This window comes from Desmodus rotundus, chromosome 7 (assembly GCF_022682495.2).
Source record: "Desmodus rotundus isolate HL8 chromosome 7, HLdesRot8A.1, whole genome shotgun sequence".
Taxonomy (NCBI): Eukaryota; Metazoa; Chordata; class Mammalia; order Chiroptera; family Phyllostomidae; genus Desmodus; species Desmodus rotundus.
Window position 1 is genome coordinate 115,051,819 of NC_071393.1, and position 27,445 is coordinate 115,079,263.

The window sequence follows — 27,445 nt, forward strand, 5'->3', positions numbered from 1 at the left end:
ATCTCTGTGACTTCTAAATAAATTTTCTTTTATAATTTTGAGTCTTGACTCTGAATTCTTTTTCATCCAGTACTTAAGTACCAAAGTTGCTGAACGGAGGTCTAGTCTGACTCCACCAGTCTAACGCCTGGTGCGGTCTTCACGGTTGCCAAAAAACCCATGTTCTCAAATTATATTGTCAAAAATCTCTCACCATCTCTAGAAACTGTGCTTTCTTCTGTGATGGTTTTATTCTTATCCCCACTGGTTCCAAGCTTAACTCCTCCCATTTTTAAGTGTAAAGATAGCCTCCTCCACTCCTGCACTTTTTTTCCTTTCTTCTTAGCATTATTCCTGATAAAATGAAGCAGCATAGTGTAATGGTTGAGGGCATGGACTCAGGAACCATGCCGGCTCTATCACTTACTATTTGTATAACCTTGGGCCAAGTTATATAACCTCTCCAAGACTTAGTTTACTACTTGGGTGGGTTACTGTGAGGATTAAAGTTGCTGATATTTGCAAGATGCTTAAAATACTGCCTGGTTTAATGTAAGGGCTAAATCGCCAGGCTTTGATTGGGTTATAAAGTCTATCCCTGTGTCCTAAGGGACCTGGCTGTAGTTGGGGCTTTCTATTCAAACTACAGATATCTGAAATAGTGGAAGGATGATTTCTTTTAAGAAATCTAGAGTTCCATTCCCAAAGATGGGAATAGATGTTGGGCCAACAAGAACAACAAATGTATACTGCAGGAAAGTTAGCAAACTGTTGCTTGAGATAACTTCTTTTTCTTGTTAAAGTTTTATTATTAATTTTTTCCTTTTATTGATTCTAGAGGGAGAGGAAGGGAGGGAGAAAGATATGTGAGAGCAACATCATTCTGCACATGCCTGGACTAGGGATTGAACCCACAAGGCAGGCATGTGCCCTGAGCAGCAATGGAACCAGCAAACTTATCGGTTTGCAGAATGACACTCAACCAACTGAGCCACACCAGCCAGGGATAGGTTTTGTTTTATTTTATTTTATTTTATTTTATTTTAAATCTTTTTTTTATTGTTGTGGTTTTAAATACATGGATTTGTGTACAGTGTCTCTACCCACACAAAGGGATGCAGAATAACCTGAGAGAATTTGTGTTGTATGCCTCTGGTGGTGATAAAAAAGGCTCTTTTCATTTGCAAAAATAATTAGCATTTGACTAGCACTTTACTGAACAAAGTATTTTCACATACATTAGTTAATTTAGTTCTTGCAATAGTTCTGGGAAGTATTTTGCCATGTATAATACACACTTTTCCCCCAAAATTTTTGAGGGAAAAATAAGGATGCGCATTATACATGGGTAGTACTAATTCTGTATCTATAAAAATGTTTTTAATTCTTTATTATGCTTATGCTTTAAAAGTATAACTCTAGAAAGCAATAACAACATCCATATGCAAAAGAATACCCTGGAATATGATAATCAGTTTTGTTTCTAAATATAAATAAAAATTCAATTAAAAAATTAAAAACAAAAGATATTTTTTCCTGAAAGTTTGGGCCCAAAATGTGGGTGCACATTATACACCGCAGAATATGGTAGGGTATGTGTTATTAGCACACCTCAATGGTAAGGGAACCTAGCAAGCAGAAATATAGATAGGCGTCTATTTTATAGACGGGAGTAATGATGCAGCCGTTCCCATTAGTTTCCCACTGCATTTTATTTTCTGTTGGTACTCATCATGTGTGATCATTTCTTTTATTCAACAAATATTTACTCAGCACCTGTTCTACGCACTGAGGATACAACAATGAACAAAACAATTTCTGCATCCCTTAAGCTTACATTTTAGTGGGGTAGGGGCAGACAGATCATAAAATAAGAACAAATATATAGTACAGTAGATGGTGATTCGTGCTACAGAGTAAAATTAAATAGGAAACGCAGATAGGAAATGTTTAGGTATGTTTCAATTTTATATCATGATCTCCAGCTAGTAATAAAATCTCACTCCCATTTACCACGCTCCTAGTACTTAGCCCAGTACCAGTCACTTATGGAGACAGTAACTTCATATTGAATAAATTATAAGCGTCCTGAAAAGCAAGCATTTGGGGGAAAAAGGTCTGTAAGTAGACATTGACCATGAAGTACATATATTGAATAATCTAATCACCATAATTAGTTTCTATTAATCTAATTAGCAAAGTTCTTTTTAGCATGTTTACATTAACGAATGAAAACTGTGTTGTTTTTAACAGGTCGATTTAGGTCTTTCAAACCAGATCTTTTTAGGTCTTTGGCTCTACTGGTGAGCCCAAGCTTTTGTGTGTGCTCTTAAAACAACAACAAAAAAAACCCGCACGGGCAGTTCTCCGGGTAGTTTTCTAGGGAAAGATCGCCCTTTGGGGTTTCTACTGAGGTGCTGGGTGGGGGCGCAGTTAACAGTCCGTCCAACCTGAGACATTGAACTAATCCCCAAAACAAACTACGAAAAGACGTGCTCTAAACCGCGGATACTGCCGAGCCAAAACCTTGACCTCAAGATGGCGTCGCGTAGTCACAAGATTCAATCAGCTCCAATCAAAAATGGCAGGGTGGGTCGTAATTTACAGCTCCAGCCTTTCTAGTCCCCACTAGGCGCTCCTTCTCTATGGTTATTCGCTAGGGCGTGGTGACTGAGAGCCAACCGTGAAGGCTCTCTATATGCGTTCTTCTCTATGGTGCTCCTCTCCACTCCCCCGGCCGCAGTGCACGCCGGGCAAGAGGAAGACCTCCAGAAGCTCCCCGCGCAGCGCGGCTGTGTTTGCGTTGCGGCCTGTGCGAGGAGTCGCTTTGGAACCAGGTTCCCGGCGAGCGGCGCGCAGGAACCTCGAACCGGTGGATTCGTCTCGTAACCTGGAGCCCAGAAGGCCTCGCAGACAGTACCGTTTCCTCAGCGGCGGGTGAGTTGACGCCCATGGACGCTTGTGGAAACCGGGTACCTCGGCTGCGGGAGGAAGGAAGAGCCGGGGAGGCTCCAACAGGGCCGGGGTGGGACTGGGGTAAAGAGGGGGCTGGGTGGGGGAGGGGAGGGGACGGGCACGAGGCTTGGGTTTCTTCATTTCTCTAAGGTCTCGAAAACCAGTGGGCCCAGCAGGAGCCCGTGGAGGCCGGACCTACTTACTGCCAGTGCTTTCCTCCTTGCATTGTCGCCCACTTTCCCTTTTCATTTCACGGTCGGTCGCGGTGAATCCGGTAGGCTCCTTCTGGGATCCACGTTTGCCACAAAACGATCGGTCTGCCTTTGGGGAGCCATTCTCGGAGGCCCCTTGCTAACGCGAGCCCACGGAGCCCGGAGGTAGACTCTCCGGGCCTAGCACTCATTTGGCCTAGGCTCTGCCTAGGAGTCAGCCCGCAGCATTCCCCGTTTTTAGAGAGGCGCTGGCCACCAACGGGTTTCTTTCCCTTCCTCTTTGATCATTTAGAGCCCGCCCCCGAGTGAACTGCCGCCCCTCTCCGCCCCCCAAATTTAGCTAATGCCCACCTTTTTTAGCACCCTCCCAGTTTGCTAGTCTAGGACCGTGATGAGTATTGTGAGCCTGCCCCCTTCCTCCATTGGAGGTGGCCGTAAACTGTATCTCCATTCATTCTAGGCGATGACCAAGCTCCACATAAAATGCGTTACTTCTTTCTCATCCTTCTTTGGTCTTCAATACTGCTTTTTAAATACGTTTTTCGAAATAGATCTAGGAGTATGAAGATTATTTTGAAGTTATGTAACACGAATTTATATTGCCATGGAAAAGCCAATTTGATAACTGGGCAGAATGGAGCGGACCAAAAGGAGGGAAGAGATTGGACTTTTGCACCGGACCACTATAGTGTGAAGTACTGTGAATTACGTAGTTAGTAATAGTATATAAGCAACTTTTATATTGTCTTGGGAGATTTAATTTTTAAAAGATTGTTTCCAAAAATATTCAGAACCCTAGAGAGGCATTTGATTGGTCATCAGTTACACATGATTCAAACAGATACTGTACTATTCTCATTTTAACTTATCTTAAATCCTTTGTTGTCTACATCTGTAAAGTAAGGATTGTAATAGTATTCACCTCTTAGGTTATTGGGATTGGAATTAAATGAGAAAAATATATGTAAAATTCTCAGCGCATTACCTAAGTAGCATAGTGTTTAGTCCGTATTAACTGGTGGTGGTATTTAACAATTTTCAGTGATGAACAAGACCCTAATCCAGATTCTCACTGTGAATAGACAGTGAATAGACTAAAACTTTAACTTTTAACGTCAAAGTTAATCGTTAACATGAAATTTCTCATTGGTATGTTATTACTAGAAAGAGGCACTGTGACACAGTGAAAGCAGCCCTTGGATTGGTAATTTGAGGATTGTGGGGACCTTGGGGTCCCCAGCCACTCACTGTGTTCCCTTGGACAAGTTAGCTTTTTCATCTGTGAAAGGAGCATAAGTATATCTGCACAAGGTAATTTGGGAGATTAAAAATAATATATGTTGAAGGCTTTTGTAAATGAAAGTAAATAAAAATGTTAGTTGCTATTTTTATTAAATAATTCATCTTCTTGGGGTCACAGATTTACTTTTTTGGTCACCAGAGTGGATTTCTTTCTTTTTTTGGTAGAGAATTAAAATGCTCTTAGAAAATTATTGCCCTGCTGTTGCATATAGGCACCGTGTATTTTAATGGTAGTTTGACTAAGTTTATTTTGTGGTGTGCTATCTTTTTATTCCTCTGTGTTAAGGCTTTTAATATATTTAAAAAATAAGTTCATTTTAACTTTGAATAACTACTTCAGATCTAATATAAGTTTGGGATTTTCAAATACTTTCTTGTCCATAAACAGACTAGCTATATATTCTTCTTGATTATACATGATTTAGGGGACATTTTATTAACTGTATTGAAACTTCAGAAGCAGAAGTAATCACTGAATCTTTTAAGGTCTTACAAAAACATTCCGTGTACTTTTTAAATCTCTCAGTGGTCTTTCACACTACCACTGTCAGCGCAGTGATTTTGATTGCTCAAAGATTTTGAATAGCTTTTTTCCTACTTTTTTAATTTTGGAAATAAAACCATTTCCACTAATCAGAATGAATGAAACTGCTTTTTTAAACTTTATTTTGACCTAATTTCAAACTTCAAAAAAAAATAACAAGAGTTGTACGAAGAATTCTGAAATATCTTTCACCCAAATTACGCAAGTGTTAACATTTCAGCAATTTGCTTTATCCTCTCCCCTCTTTCTCTATATTTTCTTCTGAAATGTTTTGTTAATAAGTTGTATATGTGGTGTTCCTTAACCCCTAAACATGTGTTTCCTAAAAACAAGGACTTTGTTTTATTTAACAGCAGTGCAATGATCAAAGCCAGGAAATTAATAATGAAACAGTATTATCTAATCTGCAGATCCTATTTTACCTGAAATATCCTGAATTGGTATTGCTTTTTTTTTTAATAGCAGCTTTATTAAAGTGTAATCAATGTAAAATTCAGTCATTGTAAACTTACAATTCAATGATATTTAGTAAAAATGCAGAGTTGTGCAACCATTGCCCCAAAGGATCCCTCTTTCCTGTTTTCACACAGCAGAGTGGAAATCTCAGAAAATGATCAGCTCCCTTTTGGGAGACTCAAAACACTTTCATACATGAAAAGCTTTCCTGTGAAAGAAAATGTTGGTTAAGCACTTCCCATTCTTCTTTGGACATAGAACACTTTTTCCTAGGAATAGTTTCTGAAGACTCCAGGTCTGTGGAAATTCAGTTTGAGAAACGATGTTCAAGGGAGTTGTTTTGCTTAGGCTGGGGCGGTTCTGTCAGTCCACTGTATCTTGCCCGGTTGTGAGCAGACAACCAGACCAGGAACCAGTGCATGCTACACTCATTCTTCATGTGCACTGTGGAACCATGGGGCTGGCTACTTAGTACATAACTTAAAATTGGCTCTTTCAGAACTAGTAAAAGTAATAACTTAGAAAAGAACCTGCCACATAATTAGAGCTATATATTTATCGAGCAAATGAAAAAGTTGTATAGGAGTATTTGCTGAGGAGAAGAGTCTGTTGGTTCATTTGCTTTTTACCATGTCAGAAATTTGGCACAGAGTGTCCTGATGGGGTTAGACTGTACATCTGTCCCTGGTAAAAATATTTTGTTTCTGTTGGGATAAATCTGCAGGGAGAGGGGAATGCATATAAGCAGTAATGGTATTCTCGGGAGTGCAGGGGAAAAAAAGTTTAAAAGTGTAGTGAAAAAGAAGCAGCATACATGCATATGTTGAATGGTAGAGATCAATCTTAATTCGAAATTTGGTTTTTTTTGCAGAGGGGAGACCTCTGCTTGTTTGTTGAGATAAAATTTACATACAGTAAAATGCACCCATTCTCAGTGAATTTCATTTCACTATCATTTCAGTGAATTTTGATAAATGCATAAACCTGTATGACTATTGCCGCACTAGAGAGAGGGAACATGTCCATCATAGGTTCTTGTTTTTGTTACTTTTTAATACTTACTAAGTAAAAATGCTTTGAACCTTCTAAAAGTGAAGCACAACTATTCAGGTAATTTTAAAATGCTATTTAAATCTTTTCAGTCTAATAAAAATAACCTCTCCATCTCTTTTTCTTAAATCCCACACACATTCGCTTAGCAGTTGGCTACCTTCATATTATGTCCAGAATTTAACAACTTGTTACCGTTTTCACCATGCCACCTGTTCCAGACCACCCTCTCTCATCTGGATTATTGCAGCAGTGTTGTTTGCTTTTTTCCAATCCTCACCTGAGGGTATGTTTATAATTTTAGAGAGAGAGCCAGGGAGAGAGAGACATCGATGTGAGAGAGAAACATTGATCGGTTGCCTCCTGTTCGCACCCCTTCTGCGGATTGAACCTGCAGCCAAGGTATGTGCCCTGACTGGAAATCCAACCCACAACCTTTTGGTGTGCAGGACTGTGCTCCAACCAACAGAACCACCTGGCCAGGGCTGGAGTAGTATTTTGCTTAGGCCCTTGTTCACCAGTCTTAATTTTAACACAGTGGCCAGGAACACTTAAAATATAAATCAAGTAAACAAACAAACTTTTAATATTTTCTAAAATCTTTACAGTGGCCCACAAAGCCCTATACCCTCCCCTAGTAATATTCAGCATTTATTTCTGACTTCCCTTGTATACTCTGCCTCAGCTGTTGGCCTTGCTTTTTTCCTTTTGTGAACCCTCCTTGTCCATCTCTGGCTGTTTGTATTTGCTGTTTTCTTTGCTTGGCAAGCTATTGCCCCCAGATATTAAGAGGGCTTCCTACCTCAGCCTTGTTCGTCTTTGTTCAGATGTCACCTTCTTGGAAAGGCCTGACTGCTGTATTTAAAGTAAAGCACTCCCTAGCTCTCTTCCCAGCTTCATTCTAGAAAGTAACAGTCAACTTAGAGTATTGCAGTTATCAACTATGGGTAAAACCTGATAAACTTTGCTGATGGTTATAAAAGTTTATTCTTTTTAAAATTTTTTAAAATTATTGGTGTTCAATCATAGTTGCCTGCATAAAAGTTTACCCTTAATCATTTTCACATATGTCAAAATATGTAAAACTTTATCTTGAGTCCTGGAGATGTGGCTAGGTTGGAGAGTCTTCCCTTAAAATGAAAGGTCTGCCCTGGCTGGTGTGGCTCAGTGGATTGAGTGCCGGCCTGCAAACCAAAGGGTCGCTGTTTCGATTCTCAGTCAGGGGACAGGCCTGGGTTGTGGGCCAGGTCGAGTCCCCAGTAGGGGGTGCGCGAGAAGCAACCACACATTGATGTTTCTCTCCTCTCTTTCTCCTTCCCTTCCCCTCTCTAAAAATAAATAAATAAAGTCTTTAAAACAAAAGGACAAGTTGTGGGTTTGGTCCCTGGTTGGGGAGCATAGGAGAAGCAACTGATAGATGTTTCTCTCTCACATGGGTGTTTCTCTTTCTCTCTCCCTTCTTCCCTTCCCCTTACTCTGAAATCAATGTGCATGTCCTCTGGTGAGGATTAAAAAAAAAAAGCACTTTATATTGAGGTAAGTGGTTGAGACACTCATTTGAGGATGTTTAAAATGAATATTTATCAGAGATCACCAGAAATGTTTGTTGTTTGAATTTCTATAAAAGAGCTGTTATCTTATTAAGATTACCTCTACCTTTGAAGTTCAGCCTGTGAACAAGCAAGTTTTGAACAATTTGAGGTAAAAGGGAAATATTTTATAGAAAAATTAGAACTGAATGGGATGGGTTTATTGACATAAACTAAAATTAAACATAATCTGGTTAATTCTTTACAGAATGAATTATACATTTAAAAATCATGAAATAGTGTTTAAATACCAAGAACTGAGGTTTTACAAGAAATGCTGTTTATATCTAATACTTGGGGAAAAGGGATTCTAAAGATGAATTCATGACCCAATTTTTATAACTTGTGAGGCTAGTTAGTCGTCGGGTCATTGTTAACATCATACCTGGCACATGGGGGCTGCTTTATAAATTTGTTTAATGAGGTCCTCAGAGTTTGTTTGTTTACTGATTCATTCATTTATTCAACAGGCATTAATACCATCTGCCCTGCTAGGAAAAGTGCTGAGATAGAGTATTATATAATACAGGAGCTTCTGTAAGTAGGACAGTAGCCTTCTGTTTTAAAAGGAGATACACTCTTGCCTTATAGAATATTTGTTTTTATTTTTGGACAGAAGTATTACAGCTGGATTATGTAGAAATACAACACATTTGCAGTCTTAAATAAGTTGTATTTTCCCTTTTTAATTTATGCTAATACCTACTTACTGTTTTAAAGCATTTCTAACATTTCATTAGCTAAGTATATGAAATGATGCTAGGAATTTATTTTACCTATAAAACCTTCCAAATATTTTAAGTGTATTGTATTTGCTGAAATTGAAGTTTAGATTTTATAGACTATTTTATACACTGACTTAATTAAATCAAAAGAACAATCTGAGGAAAACTACTGTATTTTGCCCTGTATAGTGCACACTTTTTTGGCCCAAATTTTTGAGGGAAAAAGAAGAATGCACATTACACATGGGCATAACGATTACACACAGTGGGTATAATAATCCCATGTATAACACTGACGAAACGTGAGTGTGCATTATACATAGGAGCACATTATGCACAGCAAAATACTGTAGTTTTGAGCACAAAAGACGTGCTTTTCTAAGACTTGCAAAGAAATGTCTAATAAACAGGTAAAAAGATACTCAACCTCATTAGTGATAAGGGAAATGCAAACTGCAACAAGAGTATTCTTTTACCTATCAGATCATTATAATTTAAACACTGATTTACTCTAGCAGTGGTGAGGATATGAGGAAAGGGCATACCCATATACTAAGTGGTGGGAGTATAAATTTGTACTCTACTTCCAGAGGCTCATTTGGAGATAAAGTGTGGATGCATACAGTAATAATCTGTATTATACAGATGCATAGTTACATGTCCAATTTGTCACGTTCAGCATTATTTGTAAGAGGTAAAATGTGGAGTCAACCATTAATGTTGCTTGAATAATTATTGTATGTCTGTATTATCATAGTTTTCTGCCTTACAAAGAATGGATTAGAACTTTATGAACTGACCTAAAGAGCTGTTAATGATAAAGAGGGAGAAATGCACATAACAATGTAGTATGATTATATTGTTTGCAGAAAAACACAAGTGATTGTATATTAGTTTGTATATAGAAAGATACTTAGAAGAATACAACGATATATACCAAACTGTTGGGATTAGGGGCGAGAAAGTGGAAGACATGCACTTTTTATCTTCCCTCTTCTGAAGGGTGAGTAAAACAATGTATAATAAAAGAAAATAGTAGAGACAAACATTTTTTAAAAGCTTCTAACAACTCTTAAACTCCTTCAATTACAGCACGTAGGTGGGGAAGTTTTCCTAGTGTCCAACAGAATATATGCTGTTGATCAGGTCACTGCCTTTAGTGGCATCACTGATAATAGATCAGCCCACTTATTTTGGTTGCTTCTTAAAATCAGTGCATGGAATCCAACTAGGACATCCTAATATTTTTCTCCTTTTTCAGATAGATGTGGATAGTTGAATATGTTAAGGAGAACATAAAATTTGAGGGGAGGAAAAGTCTTAGATATTTAAGTATTCCTTTAACTAAAAATAAATAAGTTTCTTTAAGCAGGGGTGTCGAACCCATGTCCCCCCAACCCCTCAGAGCTGCAGGCCACATGCCCTCCATGATGGCTCTGAATGTGGTCCAACACAAAAATCATAAACTAAAACTTTGTGAGATTGTTTTGTGAGCAATGTATTTAATGTGTGACCCAGGGACACCAAAAGGTTGGACACCCCTGCTAAATTATCAAATAATAGTATCACAAACCAGATGAAACAGTTCAATGTGTTCTTATGTTTTTCTTCCTTTTAAGATTTTATTTATTCACTTTTATAGAGAGGAGAACGGAGGGAGAAAGAGAGGGAGAGAAACATCAAGGTGTGAGAGATACATGGATCAGTTGCCCCTCACACGCTTCCGACTGGGGACCTGGCCTGCAACCCAGGCATGTGCCCTGCCAGAATCAGACTGGCGACCCTTTAGTTCGCAGGCTGGCGCTCATTCCATTGAGCTACACCAGCCAGGGCTGTTTTGTGTTTTTAAAAATCAAATGCTAGCATCTGATTACTTTATGTCAACTCTAATTAAGAGCTTTAAATTCCAGAATGAAAAAGAAAAGATAAATAAAATCAAATGCTAGCATCTGATTCTTGAATTTCATTCATTCATTCACTTACTAAATTTCATTCAAGAATGGTTAAGAGGATTGCTTTTATGTTTAAGAAAAAATAAGACTTATGTATCCCCCTTTCCAGGGGGACCTCAGGCTACCTTCAAGCAGGTGCTTGGCCTGGGCCAGACACTGGCTCTGGCCTCACATGCTACCTCCTGCTCTCCTGCCAGTAAAAAAGGGGGGGGGGGAGAAAAATTACGACATTTAAAAAAATTTTTGATTTTTAGAGAGGGGAATGAAGGAAAGAAAAAAATTGATTTGTTGTTGTTCTTAATTATGCATTCATTGGTTGCTTCTTGTATGTGCCCTGACCTGGGATTGAACCTACAACTTTGGCATATTGGGAGGATGCTCCAACCAATGAGCTATCCCATGGAGCCTATGACTTTTTTTCTCATTTTTATAAATTTTATGTTCTCTTAATATTTGAGTGGTTGGTTACCCTGTGACCTGATATCAGGAGATTCTTCCCCCATCCCCGCATTCATTGCCCAGGTTTGTTCACTGCGATTAATCATTTATACTTGAGGAACTGGCCAACACTGAATCAATAAATACGGTGTAACTTTGTAAATTAGTTTTCAGAAAGGTGCTAATAGGTATTTAAAAAATGAATGCATCAGCACAGTTTTTACAAGTAACTGTTAGAAGTCTTCCTGGAATCTGAATTTGGTTTAAAAAGATTCATTGATATTTGGTATTTAATTTTTGGATATTGACTGAACCTCAAAATTTTTTTCTTCCTTTATATGTATTCCCATACGATTGTAGGAGTCTATCCTGAATTTAGATCGTGTACATTTTGGGAACTTATTTTAGAAAAGATCTAAGTTTTAAAAATTCTCAATGGACAGACAGAGAAAAGAGGGTCTTTGCCAACTCCTTTGGGTAAGAAAACTTTAGAATTTTGCAGATACTCTAAACATGAAGGCCAACAAACCAGGCATATCGAATTGTAGAGTTTTCAAATAAAATGATTTGTCATGATTTCTTTTTTTAGACTGCTGCAGTAAGAATGTCTTTTCCCCCTCATTTGAATCGCCCTCCAATGGGAATCCCAGCACTCCCACCAGGGATCCCACCCCCACAGTTTCCTGGCTTTCCTCCACCTGTACCTCCAGGTAATTTTGTGAATACTGTTGTTTTAACCCACACTTTTGTCTTTGCAGTATTTACATTAGGAAGATATGTATGTGACTGTGTTAGTAGTAAAGATGTCTGTCAACATCATTTTGGAAATGTGATGTCTCATTTTACTGTGGCACTAGTTTTCATATCTGGTTGGGTATAAACTCATTTGGGAATTTTTTTTTAATTAGTTAAAAATAGGTAATTGAGCCATGGGGTTCAAAAATTAAAAGGTGTACAGTTAAAGATTTTTATCACATAACTGTTGTTACTATCCTTTATGGAAAGAGGGAAACAAAGCAGGGTTCTTAGTTTCTTCCTTGTCCTTCCACATAATTTCTAATGCATATTACAAGAATAAGTGTGCATTCTTTTATTCGTTAGTTTTTTTTCTTTCAATACAGATATATATTAGTTTCCTATATAAACTATTCTTCCCCCTCCTTTTTAAAAAGATTTTATTTATTTATTTTTAGAGAGAGAGGAAGGGAGGGAGAAAGGGAGAGAGAAACATCAATGTGTGGTTACCTCTTGTACACCCCCAACTGGGGACCTGGCCTGCAACTCAGGCATGTGTCCTGACTGGGAATTGAGCTGGTGACCCTTTGTTTCACAGGCCAGCACTTAATCCACTGAGCCACACCAGCCAGGGCCCCCATTTTATAAAGACTTTTCCAAATCACTATATAAAAGCTTCCTCTCTCTAAAGTTCTGTGAGGTAAGAAAACTAGTTTTTCAGGCTTCATCCCAACCCACTGAAGCAGATCCACAGAAATTGGGGGCCAGCAATCTTTATTTTTAACAAGTTTGCTGGGGATTTCTAGGCATCCATTTAAGAGAACCCACATTTGAGAACCATTGTCTTGAGGTGCATAATTAACATTGCTTGGCTTGAGAGAAAGTTTGCTTTTGGTTTATGGTCATAGTATAGAAATTTTTATATTCTAATGGGGTTGAAAACATACAAAATAAGTTTCCCTTCCGACAGATAATGAATGTTCTTAATTTGCATATTAGAAATATTTTGACATGGAATCTAATTGAGGCTGAAATCATCGAACAGTCTCTTATAAATCATCTAGACATATTTCTTTTTCTTTTTTTAAAGATTATATTTTTTTAGAGAAAAGGAAGGGAGGGAGAGAGGGAAACATCAGTGTGTGATTGCCTCTTGTGTGCCCCCTAATGGGGAGCTAGCCCGAAAGCCAGGCATGTACCCTGACTGGGAATTGAACCAGTGACCTTTTGGTTCACAGGCTGGCACTCAGTCCACTGAGCCAAACCAGCCAGTGCTCATCCAGAAATATTTCTGTTTGAGGAAAGCTTTTACACCAGGGACTTGTTTTTAACCATTGGAGTATTTATCTGAAATTACAACATTTTACTAAAGAGCTTGACTGTTACAAAATCAAAAGTGCATTGCAGTTAGGTCATATGATGGGGTGTAAATTCATAATACCATTTAAAACTTCAAGAATTTGGGGGTAAATCACAATTTTAAATATCAGAAGTACTACTTACATGTGTATCGTGGAGTAGAATACAATATTTGTGTAAGTTTTTAAGACATTTATGCGTTATAGTAAGCTGTTACAAGCTTTTCTCATAGATAATCATGGATGTGTTTCTGTTAACCACCTGCTGCCAGAAGTGTAATGTGAAAGTTTAAATACTATCAGTTTATTACCCCGTGTAACAATTACTGAATTTTAGTAACTTAGCTGCTCTGTAATGGACTATAAAGGAATTTCTTCTGAAAGGGGTATTGAGAAGATAATAGTAACAGAAAACCGAATAAAGTTAGTTGTCAACTGTCAAATATTAACTTAAGTATAGAATCCTGAACCACTTTAATTTGACCATCTATTTTTTGTGTGTGTGGGAGGTCCATATATCCTGATTTTCAAAATTTATAGTATTATAGTATCTGTTTTTTAAAATTTATTGATTTGAGAGAGAGAGAGAGAGAGAGAGACATCGATTTGTTTTTCACTTGTGTGTTTATCGTTTGATTCTTGTCTGTTCCCTGACCAGGGATCAAACTTGCAACCTTGGTGTGTTGGGACAAAAATAAACAACTGAGTTACCTGGCTAGGGCAAGATCAATTGATTTTAAAGATTTTATTTATTTATTTATAGAGAGATGGGAAGGGAGGGAGAAAGAGAGGGAGAGAGGAACATCAACGTGTGAGAGAAACATCTGTCAGTTGCTTCTCAAATGTCCCCACCCGGGGACCACATGCCCTGACTGGTCATCAAACTGGCGACCTTTCCGTTCTCAGACTGGTGCTCAGTCCATTGAGCCACACCAGCCAGGGCAGATCCATGTTTTAAAAAATAACCCTTAATAGTAACCATGATACTTTTTAAAAAGCCCTTATGTTACAGAGTTAGAGGGAAGAATAGTTTACTTTGTTTCTTTGTAAAGAAATTAAGGAATTGAGAATGAAGCTCAATTATTTGTTCAGAATCTGGAAAGCTGACAAAAAAAACCAGTACCTTAATTTTATAGACAATATTTTAAATTCCTTTGAACTTTTATTATATTTTTATTTTTCAAGATTTTATTTATTTTTTAGAGAAGAGAAGGGAGGGAGAGAAACATCAATCTGTAGTTGCCTCCCACGCACCCCCTATTGGGAATCTGGCCCGCAACCCAGGCATGTGCCCTTACTGGAAATCACACCAGCGACCCTTTGGTTCGAAGGCCGATACCCCACCACTGAACCACACCAGCCAGCGCTGAACTTTTAAAGAACAAATACTAAATGTAACGTTTACTGATACACACTATACCAAATATAACTAGAAGTATAAGATAATTGGGACGTTTTTCTTAAAAGCTACTCCCTGATCTGTTAGGATGAACCAGCACTGCAGAACCAGATGTTCATTGCTTTTGCCTGGTTTGGTCAGTGCCATAGTAGTGTGGGCACTAGTTCGCAGAGTGGTGATGCTGTTAATTCTGGTTCTGTTGGCAACAGCATACAGTATTTCTTTCTAGGGAAGCATAGTTGGCTGATCAATCAGATTGTAGTTGCAGCTCCTTCACTACTTGCATTCTGTGTGCTGCATCAACACTTTAAAAGGTAGAAAAATGAAAGGTATGCTAAACTAGTGTAATACTTGAAGACCACCATACCTATGCAATGTATAATTTCCTTGACTTGCCTTATAAGTGCAATTAATTGAACTCTTAAGTGAGATAATGTATGTGGTGATCACGTACATTAAATGAAAAAACAAAGTTGAAAAGCAACCATAATTTTTCCTTAAAAAGTAATGTATGCCTATAGGAAAAGGAAGTTTTTCCCCACAGTTCCTGAGTTTCCTTCCCCAAAGATACACTTTCTTACGAACTTCTAGAGTATAGCTCTCCAGAGACATGCTGTTCATATCCCAGTGTGTTCACTCTTTCCCACTTCTCTTTTTTTAGATACTCGACTAGTGTTACTCTGTTCACACGTTGTGCACTTTGCCTTTTTTCACTCTATCATGTGTAGATTTTTATAATGGTAGCAATGTAATTTTTAAAGTAATTTCTGCACTGTGTGTTGAGGTAAGAAATGTACAATTAAACTTTTAGTAACTGTTGAAAAAGGAAAAACTTTTTCAATTTGCCTTTTCTGAATGGTCAGGGTGCCACATAGATTACAGTAGTAAACAAGGCAGTATTTGGTGTTTTTCAAAGTTAAAAGTGAAAAATTTATGTATGAATTGATTAATAGTGATTTTGAGCATCTACTGTATTTAAGTGCCCCACAAATGATCTCAGATAATCTCTCAGACACTCTGAGGAAGTAATTACCTCCTTAGAATTGAGGAAACTAGGTGGGGGGGAGGGAAGGGGAGAAAAGGCATACAACTGTAATTGAATAACAATAAAAATTAAAAAAAAAAAAAAAAAAAGAATTGAGGAAACTAAAGCTGAGGTTAAGGAGCTTGCCCAGGGTTACATATCTAAAAGTGATAGAACTAAGAATTGAATCTGTTTGCTTCTGAAGCTTATGGGGTTTTTTTCTCTATTTTTGTGCAATCTTCTGTAGTCTAATTGATAGCAATCTTGATTTTTTGAAAAGGTTTTATTTATTCATTTTTAGAGAGAGGGGAAGGGAGGTATAAAGAGAAGGAGAAAAACATTGACCTGCAACCCAGACATGCACAGTGACTGGGAATTGAACCCGCAACCATTTGGTTTGCAGGCTGGTGCTCAGTTCAGTGAGCCACACCACCAAGGCGCAATCTTGATTTTTATCTTAGAAAACCGTGAAGTTCCTTTGAGTAAGTTTTATTGGAAAATAAACGGGTAACGTTAGATGTTTTTAAGAATTTATTACCAATCTTAGGTGGATAATTATCTTAAATTGATGCTAAATTTGGACTGAAGAGCAATTTCAGAACTTGTGCTATATTTAGAAGCATTTTTAAACTTATATTGGAAAAATAGACGCATTCTTCCCTCATTGCAACCTTTTTCTTAGTTCTCAAAGGTAGGATTTCTTTATTAGCTACCTACACAAGGACTCTGAATACAGTGGCTGTTGATTAGGAAGCAACGCAGTTGAAAACAAAAATTCAGTTGTCAATAGTAGATAGCCCATTGACAGCTCTTAAACCCTCGGAGCAGCAGCTTACGAGATTTTTCTATTTGATGGTGACTGAGATTATTCATCTTATTTTTTTGCATGTTTTCTGTTTTTATTGGAGAACCAGGAATAACATTCTTCTTAGGTTTCCAGATTAATTTCTCACTTGATAGTTAAGAAACTTTCAAAGGATTTTTCCTTAATATTTGTTAACCCATAAGTGAATCTGTATTCGTGAGAGCTGCTGATTTTGAGGATGCACTGAACCCCATTAACATGAATCAGTATCTCGAGTTTTATCCTCCTCAAGGCAAGAGCATGTTGTGTTACCTTTTTGCTTTTAGAATAGTGTTTTTGTATGTAAGCTTATACAGATTGACCTGGTACCACATTGCTTTTGAAAAGAAGGCATTCATCAGTATCTCATTATTCCTTCATTTCCACCTAAATTAACTGTGACTGAGAGTACTCGTACGTATGGCATGTAGTTGATAGAGAATACAGTCATATATAATTGTGTGCTTACATACAACTCATTATGCTCTTTCCTTAGGAACCCCAATGATCCCTGTACCAATGAGCATTATGGCTCCCGCTCCAACTGTAAGTATTAATGTTAAGGAGGAATTAGGGGATATGGTAGTGATAGTGCTCTTACAGCTAAAAAACTTGATAACCTTAAATTATTTTAAATGTTTAAAAGAACACTAGGAAGGGTGTGAGCATCTGTTTCTATCATTCTCGTACTTGATTAAGTACCATTTTCACTCAGCTGTGCATGTATGCAGTTGTCCCTAAAGTATACTCTCTAAATAAATAGTTTTATGGTTTCTCTCTTATTTTCTAGACTCATTTATTTACTAGTTCAGATTTAGGACATTGGCTTTTTAAATTATTTCCTCATCTTTTGTCTTGGTTTTGAGAGATAATGATATGACATATCTGATCTTTTTTATTTAAAAAAAAAAATGTAAGAATGATCCCAGCAGAAATAATAAATTTTGAAATGAAATTTGTGTTGAATATATTTCTATTCTTTCCTCCCACCTACCTAATTTTTAGCCCTTCGCAAGCTATTTTTTATCTGTCTTTTAGTATTATACCATAGTTTTACTGAAGCCTTTCTTCTGGGGAAGTGTTTCATTATTTAGTCTTAGGTCTTGAATAATTACGCACATTCATCAAAGCTTCTGTACACTGAAGGCTCTTAGGTAAGAATGTTAATATACTACAATACATGAATAAATAATAACTCTCAACTGTTATTTAACAAGGTATTTCTGTTAGTTCATTGGTAGAATATTAGGCTTCATTTGGAATTCCACTATGAGAGAGGGTAGATCTCATTATCTTCAACTGTTTTTATACCTGTGGCTTTTGAAGAGGGAGGGGATGGTGTTGTTCACATCAGAAGGAAGATGGGAAGTAAGGGGACAAATAATCTGCTGTGAGGCAGGCCACTATGAAGATAACGGTTCTGTAGACCCAGGCGGGGAGGGAGTCCAGCTTTTCTTGCATTAGACACTCAATGTTTGGTCATTTTGGAAAACTTCCATATGACAGGTACGCTTAGTCTCTTGCATCTCATCCTAGGAAAACGGCATTTGGGGTTTGAAGCAGCTTCCCCAGTTCACCACGGTTTATTCAGTGCCTGTTGTGGGTGTTTTGCTAAATTCAATTCCATATAAAACGATGAGTAAGACTAATCCTTCCTCTGGGAAGCTGAAAGTTAGTTATAAAGGGTAAATTTTAAGTGTGAGGGAGTGCTATGGGAGTATTTGAATATTCTGCAACAGGATTAGCAGGGATAATTGAAATTTGCTGTTACACTAGTACACAGTACAGTTGTGAAGAAACTTCTGGATATATTTGATAATTTTAAGTCATTTATGATGTCTTAATAAAAAATTCTCTTAAAGTTTCTATCGAAGTTATTTTTGCTTTTCCAAGTTTTTAAAAGAAAGGTAATCCAACAGTAGGACTTTACTTGCCATAAATGTTTGCATTAATGAAAAATGCTGTGTGCTTTAGGAGCTTTAGATTAAGTATGCAGACCCTTTAATAATAAAGTGCTATATACAGGGCAGAGGAAAAGTAGGTTTACAGTTGTATGAGAAACAGTTTATTCTTGTATTATTATTTACTAGTTATGGTATCATTGTTCATGTGAACAACTGTGAACCTGCTGTTGCCCCACCCTGTTTTTACTAATTTTCATTGATGTTTTTAGCCTAATGTTATATTAAACATGATAGGAAGTTTAATTGCCAGATCAAATTTTATTGCCTTTCTTCCCTCTAGGTCTTAGTACCCACAGTGTCCATGGTTGGAAAGCATTTGGGAGCCAGAAAGGATCATCCAGGCTTAAAAGCAAAAGAAAATGATGAAAACTGTGGTCCTACTACGACAGTTTTTGTTGGCAACATTTCTGAGAAAGCTTCAGACATGCTCATAAGACAGCTCCTTGCTGTGAGTCAAACTGTTTATTTTTCATTCAAAAAGGTTTTTTTTGTTGTTGTTAATTGTAGTTAATTGTTGTTGTTAAACGTAGGAAAAAGTAGAAAGAGGACTCTGAATAAGTATTTTCTCCTTTTTATTTTGAAATTTTTCAGTCTACCAAAAAAAGTTGAACAAATAGTACAGTGAGCACCCTTTTAACGTGTTTTGCCACATTTACTCTCTCTATAAACAAACTACATGCTTTTTTTGAGTAATTTGAGAGTAAGTTGTGACATGACATTTCACCTCTGAATACTCCTTGTGTCTCCTAAGGCCAAAGACATTCTCCTACATGATCACAAAGTCATATTACACTTAAGAAATTTAAGGTTGATACAGTATTGTTAACTAATACACATATTCTTTTTCAGTTTTTAATTGAATTTTCTCAATAATTTCCAAAGTAGCTGGTTTTGTTTTTGTTCTGTGATCCAGTCAAGGCTTATACATTGCATTTGATTATCCTGCCTCTTTAGACAGCTTGTTTAATAAAGAACAGTTCCCTGCTCCCCTTTTTTTTTGGTTTACTCGTTTTGTTTTTTGTCTTATTTTTTGTGACACTAATGTTTTTGAAGAGTCCATTTTCTTACAGAACATCTCTCTCAATTTGAATTTGACTGATTGTTTGCTTATAGTTACATTCAGAGTAAGCACTCTTTGCAAGAACACTTCATGGCTAACGTATTATTCTCCTTCGCGCACAGCAAAAGGCACACAATGTCTCTTGGTTCTATTTTTGATGATATTTAGTTACTGCTTAGTTAAGGTGGTCAGATCTTTGCATTGGGAGGGTACGTTTTCTCCCTTTGTACGTAATTAATACGTAATCTCTGGGTTTATATTTGAAGATTGAGTTCTTTTTCTCAGCAACCTTTATTGACTTTTAAAAATTTTTTATTCTGAGCATAAAAAGTTGTTTTATGCTCAGAATAAAACAACTTGGTGAAGTCATTGATTTTCTTTTTCGTCTTAGTTTTAAAAATTTTGTCCTGGTGATACATGCACATTATTAAGTGAGATAATACTGAATGATTTTATAATGAAAACAGTCCCCATACTTTTTCCATAATCTCCCCTTTTCTTGGAGAAGTTAGTTTTAAAGCTTTTCCTTTTTCATTTTATAAGTAATGTACATTATTGCCATTTGTTTTGTAAATTTTATGATCCTTGCATCAAAAAATGATTAGCAAATAGCCCTGGCTGGTGTAGCTCAGTGGATTGAGTGCAGCTGCAAAACAAAGGGTTGCTGGTTCTATTCCCAGTCAGGGCACATGCCTGGGTTGTGGGCCAGGTCCCCAGTAGGGGCATGTGGGAGGCAACCACACACTGATGTTTCTCTCACTCTCTTTCTCCTTCCCTTCCGTTCTCCTTAAAAATAAATAATACCTTTTAAAAAATGATTAGAAAATAAAACACCCACAAAACTGAGCTTTGTCAAATCTCAGTATTTTGTGATACTAGCTTCAGATTTTTCTCCCCAAATAAAACATTACAATCCAAAGCCCCAATTCCCATTTCTTTCTTTCTCAAGGTAATTGCCAGAGATAATGCACTGTCCTAAATTTAGAGTTTATAAATAATCTCTGTATATTTTTACTTTAATTACATATTTATAGGTTGGTTAAAATTTGTAATTCACAAGTTTTAAATCAGTATTTCTTCACAGTTTGCTTTTCCACCTAACGTGTAGCTCTACTCACTGCTATGTATTGCATTGTAGAAACGTACCATGAATTGTCAGTTTTCTGCTGATGGTCACATGGATTGTTTCCATTTTGTTTATGTTTTGCTATATTACTGGTAATATGTCCTCATAGGTGAACCTAAAATATTTTATTATATATTCTCTTAGAAGTGGAGTTTCTGAGGTGTAGGGCATGCTTATCTTCAGCTTTATAAGATAATGCCAATTTTTTCCAAGGTGGAACATTGGGAAGACATTTAAAAAAATATCTTCATTGACACATAATTTATATACCATAAAGTTTACCCTTATAATGTATAATTCGGTGGTTTTTAGTATATTCAGAAAAGGTACAAACACCACCAACACTAAATAGCATTTTTTAAAAAGATTTTATTTCTAGAGAGGGGAAGGAAGGTAGAAAGAGAGTAAGAGAAACATCAGTGTGTGGTTGCCTCCCCTGCTCCCCTCAAACCTGGCCCACAACCCAGGCATGTGCCCTGAATGGGAACTGAACTAGCGACCCTTTGATTCTCAGGCCAGCGCTCGATCCACTGAGCCACACCAGCCATGGCTTTTTTTCTCTTTTTGAAAGATTTTATTTTTGAGAGAGAGGGAAAGAGGGGGAGAAAAGAGAGGGAGAGAAACATCCATGCACATCCCAACTAGGGACCTGATTCACAACCTAGGTGTATGTTCTCGCTGGGCATTGGACCTCGACCTTTTGGTTTTCCGGATGAATCCCTCTGAGCACACCAGCCAGGGCTCCAGAGCGTTTTCATCACCTGAAGTAGAAACCGTGTAACCATTAACAGTCATCTCCCATTCTCTCCTCACCCCAGTCCCTAAAACCACTATTCTACTTTCTGTCTCTGGGGATTTGCCTATTCTGGGCATTTTATATAACAGAATCATAAATATGTGGCCTTTTTGTTCTCTTTCAGTTAGCATAATGTTTTCAAGGCACATCTATATTATAGTTCGTATTTGTATTTCAGTCTCTTTTGTGGTCTGATAATGTTACATGTAGCTGCTATACCACGTTTTGTTTATTCATTCATCAGTTGATTTACAGTTGGGTTGTTTCTACGTTTTGATTGTGAATAATGGTATATGTGTGTAGAGGTTTTTTGTGGACACACGTGTATTTTTTTCAGTTTGAGACATCCCTTTTAAAAACCTGTTCCTGATTTATATGTGCAGCCTAGTGTTTCATTTTTAGGTTTTCTTTGGATTTCTAAATTTATCTCTTCTTTTCTTTTTTCTTCCTTTCCTTTCCCTCCCTCCCTCCCTCCCTCCCTCCCTCCCTCCCTCCCTCCCTCCCTTCTTTTCTTCCTTCCTTCCATTGTTCTTTCACTTTTAAGACTTTTCTTAAGTGTCTGGTGATCTTTGATTGTCTGTTCATATTTAAGAGTAAGGGATTAAAGGGCTTTTGTATAAGCTGCATTTGTAAAATGCTGGGCATCCTTACATGGTAATCTAGCCAACAGCCAGTGGTTTTAAATATTAGTATGTGGATGTCTTTTTTCTTTCTTTTTTTAATATGTTTTATTTATTGGTTTGAGGGAGAGAGCAAGGGAAACATTGATTTGTTGTTCTATTTACTTAAGCATTAACTGGTTGATTCTTGTATGTGCCCTGACTGGGGACTGAGCCCACAACTTTGGCATATTGGGACAATGCTCTAAACACCTGAGGACCTGGCCAGGGCTGTGGAGGTCTTTTCTTTAAGGCTGGTGGGTTTCTCTAGAAAACTTCCAGTTTCATGCCCAGTGAGTGAATATGATTGGCTGCCTGTATGTGTCGGATGAAGGACTGAGTTCAAGCATTTCCTTAATACGTTTACTTTGTTTTCCTGTTACCCACTATATCTATAGATTTCTTTGTTCTGTTCAATGAGTTACTATCCATTCATTCTGGTTTTTCAAAATTTTGTTGACTTTTGCTGCTGTTTCCTCGTGCTATATTAGACCTTGAGGTTTTGTACCTTATATATTCTTTGATTTTCATTTTAGTGGTTTCTTTGAAGGGAGATGTGAAAAATTCATCCATATTCAGCTTTGACATTATATATATTTCTTTCATGTAATAGATTTGTGGGAGTTGGATTTTAAGAAACTCAGTTGCTAATATGGTCTTTTTTCTTTTTGTTTAGTTATTTTCCTAGTGCAAATATAATTGTGCTTTTATTTGCATTATATAAGTTCGTTTATTTTGTTAAGTTGTGACAACATTTTTTTTTCCTTTTTAAGAAATGTGGCTTGGTTTTAAGCTGGAAGAGAGTACAAGGTGCATCTGGAAAACTTCAAGGTAGGTACATTTTTCCTTATTTATTGAGATCATTTTAACCTGTGTGCATAAATCACTTTCAGCATGTTTTATTTGCATTGTCCTTAATCATGGGAGTATTCTATTAGCATTTTTTGTTTTCTTATCGGAATAGGATTAAAGGCAATTGAGAAGATGTTGCTGAGCTTTAAGATTAGAAAGTGGAAAAGTATAACAGGAAGGAGGTAGGAGAGAAAAAAAATTATGTAGACCAGCTGGTTTCTTCTAAGATTATAAAGCTCTTTTTGTCTCAGAGGAGGAGTGATCGATGAAGACGGACAATTAGGACTTACCAAGAAAGTAGGAAAAAGGCGATGAGATGGCCTGGCTTGGTAGTGTTGAAAGCATATTGTTCTTTTCATGCTTGTTGATAGAAACACCTGCTTGATAGGCTTTCTTTAAACACCTTTTATTATGGAAAAATTCATATATGTAACACATCAGAATAGTAACATCAACTCCCATGTATTCATCATCTGGTTTTAGCATTTATCATCAACTCTTAGGCAATTGTGTTCAACCTGTACTCCACCCATTTCCTCCTTACATTATTTTTAAGCAGACTTATGCATTAGATTATTTTGTTTGTAAATATTTTAGTACATGTCTCTAAAAGATAAGGGCTTTTTAAAAAACATTAAAATACTATTATAAGGCCTAAAAGAATTAACTGGTTTTATTTCCCCCCAGTGCCCCAGGTTTTTCTCCTTTCTTTTTTTTTTTAACTTTTTCTTCATATCATTAAGTCAATATTGAGAGACCCAACGTTGAGTCAATACCCAGTCAATGTTCAGATGCTCATTTCCCTCAAAGTTTTTTAATAGTTTAATTTGAGAACTGTGTAATAAGGGATACACATTACAGTTGGATGACATATTTTAAAGTCTCTTAATATTTTAGCTCTCTCTTTTCCCTTGAAGTATTTGTTGAAGAAACTGAGTCATTTACCCACTAGTGTTTCTTTAGTGTGGATTTGCTGGTTGCAGCTCCAGTAGAATACTGTGCCATGCATCTTTATCCTCTGTATTGTATGTAAACTGGTTAGTGGTTGGTAGTCTTGAAAGCATATTGTTCTTTTCATGCTTGTTGATAGAAACACCTGCTTGATAGGCTTTCTTTAAACACCTTTTATTATGGAAAAATTCATATATATAACACATCAGAATAGTAACATCAACTCCCATGTATTCATCATCTGGTTTTAGCATTTATCATCAACTCTTAGGCAATTGTGGTCAACCTGTACTCCACCCATTTGGTTAGTGGTTGTATCTTGAGACTTGATCAGACTTGAGTTTGTGTTATCTTTTTGGTGCTTTTATTTGTAAGAATTCTCTAAAAGTAATCTTCCATAAAGAGACATGTGAGGGTATCTTTTTTCTTTTTTATGGTAGCAGCTGTTGATTGTCAATGCTTAAGTGGATTCATTGATTGGGGTTTGCAAAATATAATAGTCTGTTTTGAAGAATTCTATCATTCCTGCATTTGAAGAACAAATATTCTTCACTTATTAGTAGAATACTTCTATAAGGATAAATTTTCCCCTTCATCTACTCTTTGGTTACTTTAAGGGTATAATTTATATTGAAAACCAGGATGAATGTTTGGTTCATTTTGTAAAAGCTGTCTTCAGCATCCTCTAGCAGTGACTTTTCTTTTAAAGAACTATTTTGAACCTACAGATTGAAGCATAGTCAACTTGTTACTATTTTACTTAATATGGATTAATTGCCATGGTTATTGTGGGTGAAGCTTAAGCTGTGATCAGTTAGTTGCCTCTGCAGTTTTGGATTTCCATTGGTTTTGATACAAGCCTGCCTTTGATAGCTTCTTTGTTATCTGGAACGACAAGATATTCTGAGCTCACTCTAGTAGATTTTCTGCCTTGGATTTGAGATTAGCCATTTCTCTAAGGAGCTCTGGTTCCTTTTAATGGGAAGCTGCTTTCAACATCACAGTCTAGGAATTAAGTGTACTCGCTGTAAGAGTGGTTTGGTCTTTGCTTTTACGTCTTTCCAGCGCACATTAATTTGAATTTCAGACTAAAAGGTTTTTTTTATCCTTTTCTGTCCTATGTCCGTATTTCCTTTCTCCCACACCGAGAATCCTGAGTTTCAAGGACACCTGGGATGATAGACTATTGAATAATTACTGGCTTGCTTTACCTCACATTTCACACACAGTAATTTCAGGCTAATCATACCAATGCTACCATCAAAAATATGATTATTGAAATTTTCTTTTTTATTGACAGATCTTTTTGTCCTTAGGTTATGTCACACTAAAAATGTATGGTCAAATGTTTAGTTTTAAATTCACTTAGAATAGTTTTTCTCTGTGTGGCTGTGTCATTAACTGTGTACATATTTGGATTTATTTGTTTAACTTTCAGTGTTTAGGTTACTTCTTAATTTTGTTTTACTATCTCTGACTTAAAGGCATAGTAATAATAGTGAGACTAGCCTAGTTATTAAAATAAAACATTAAACATGTAGAAAAATTAGATGAGTAACTAGGATAAGAGATTATTACTTTTATAGTTTAGCTTCTCAGAAAAGTGCTTTATTTATGGTGAAGCAGCCTGTTCTCACTTATTTGTAGCTGTTAGGAAGTCTGGATGGAATGAATTTGTGAAGTAATTAACAGTCTCAATCACGAAATTTGTTGATTTTGCTAACTTTTTTAGCAGCACTTCTAATGTGTAGCAGTTTGCCTGATTAGAATTTTTTCCTTTCCCGTCTTTGTCTTCTTCCTTTTGGTTGAGGGTGTAAAAATGAAACCCCTTTCAAAGGTAATTGAAGGAAAGGGAGGAGTGATAACATGAATAATCCTTGTATAGTATTACAATCCTTGGTCTCTACTGAGTTTAATTCTCCATAAATTTTTTTCATCTTTCATAATTATATTGACATTTTACTAATTCTTTACATTTACTGCCAGCCTTTGGATTCTGTGAGTATAAGGAGCCTGAATCTACCCTCCGGGCACTCAGGTTATTGCATGACCTGCAGATTGGAGAGAAGAAGCTGCTTGTTAAAGTTGATGCAAAGACAAAGGCACAACTAGATGAATGGAAAGCAAAGAAGAAAGCTTCTAATGGGGTATGTTTTCCATAGTGTTATCTTTTCTAGGCCAAATGTGCTCTTTTCGTGTAAACACTTATTATAAATGAATCTAATGTGGGGCTTTACAAGATCATCGTGCTTGTGACTAACATGCAGAAGGGTGTTTTTAGAGTTTATAGTTATTTTAAGTCTTTTATCTACCCACTGTGGGTGGATGACTGTTGGTTTGCTTGTTCCAGGTTGGGATGAAGGTAGTAAGGGAGGCTGGACAAGGTTAACTTGCCAGAGAAAACATTGGTACAGACTATTCCAAACAGAGCTAATTCATTAAGGCAGCTTTGTAAGTAAGTACAAAATATATTTCAATCTACACAATTTTTATTAGTTGCCCTCTCTTTTAGAAGTACACAGGTTCTAAAATATTTAAAATAAGTATCAATATTATTTTCTTCAGATTGGTGGCTATATAAAGCAAAGCTGAAGTAAAGGAGTTTTTATATGTTGTGATGTAATGTATGCATTATTACTCCTTCTCAACAAAGCAAAAAATAGCCAAAATCTGAGTTTATATTTATTCGTTAATCCCTTTCTAGTTCCTTTTGGCACCTCAAGCTGAACAGATCCCAAATAGATTTATTATTTTTCTGTCTCTACAAAAACGAAAGTCTTTGCTCTCAAGTTTTATTATCATTCAAAATAGGATAGGTTTTTAGGTTCCACCCCTCCCTTCTTTACAAAAACATTGTACTTTGTAAAAAACTCATAGAAAAAGCTATGAAAGAGAAATTACGTATCACTCATAATCCCATCACCATTAGTAATAACCACTGCAGACATTCTTGTTGCATATTCTTCTGGACAGTTTTCTGTATGGATGAATGTAGTTTTGATAGGAGTAGATGTGTTTGTTCTTCCATAAACAATTGAATTCTAAGTATTGTTTTGTAAATAGCTTTTTTCCTATCTTTCCTTGGATTTTTAACCATTTAGTTTTGTCTCATCGGACTGTTACAGTATTGCCTATATTTCAAAAAAGGAACTATGGTTATGCCAATCCCCTGCTCTCCCATCCTTAATGGTTTTGAGTTTCTTCAAGTTTAAAGTCTGTTTTCTTACCACAGCACCCATGGCCTGCTTCAGTCCGCCTTTCTAGCGTCCCCGTCAACCACCCTCCGTTCGGTCGTGTATCCACACAAACTTGGTTTGTGTTCTGCTGACATCTCGTGTCCCTGTTGCCCATCCGTGTTCCCTGTGGAAATTCTGTTCGTATAGTTAGTATAGTTAAAATGTTATTTGACTCGTATAGCCTTCATCAGTCCTACCCCTTGATTCCTCTCAGGCAGAATTAAATTCTTCTTTTTAAA

General features: G+C 36.7%; 1 protein-coding gene across 4 annotated transcripts in view; it reads left to right on the forward strand.

The window, feature by feature from the left end:
• The first annotated feature begins 2,695 nt into the window (after nt 1-2,695).
• RBM25 (RNA binding motif protein 25) overlaps nt 2,696-27,445 on the forward strand; it is a 52,131-nt gene continuing 27,381 nt past the window's right edge. The window contains exons 1-7 of one of the 4 annotated variants that reach the window (XM_053927755.2): nt 2,696-2,916; nt 10,455-10,563; nt 11,792-11,912; nt 17,059-17,108; nt 18,807-18,974; nt 22,941-22,998; nt 25,957-26,117. In XM_053927755.2, coding sequence (XP_053783730.1) covers nt 10,510-10,563; nt 11,792-11,912; nt 17,059-17,108; nt 18,807-18,974; nt 22,941-22,998; nt 25,957-26,117 — 612 coding nt within the window. In that variant the 5' untranslated portion in view covers nt 2,696-2,916; nt 10,455-10,509. Of the gene's footprint in view, nt 2,917-6,802; nt 6,901-10,454; nt 10,564-11,578; nt 11,680-11,791; nt 11,913-17,058; nt 17,109-18,806; nt 18,975-22,940; nt 22,999-25,956; nt 26,118-27,445 lie in introns of those variants that run through there. The other 3 variants (XM_045201226.2, XM_024567249.4, XM_024567248.4) reach the window with 3 other exon arrangements.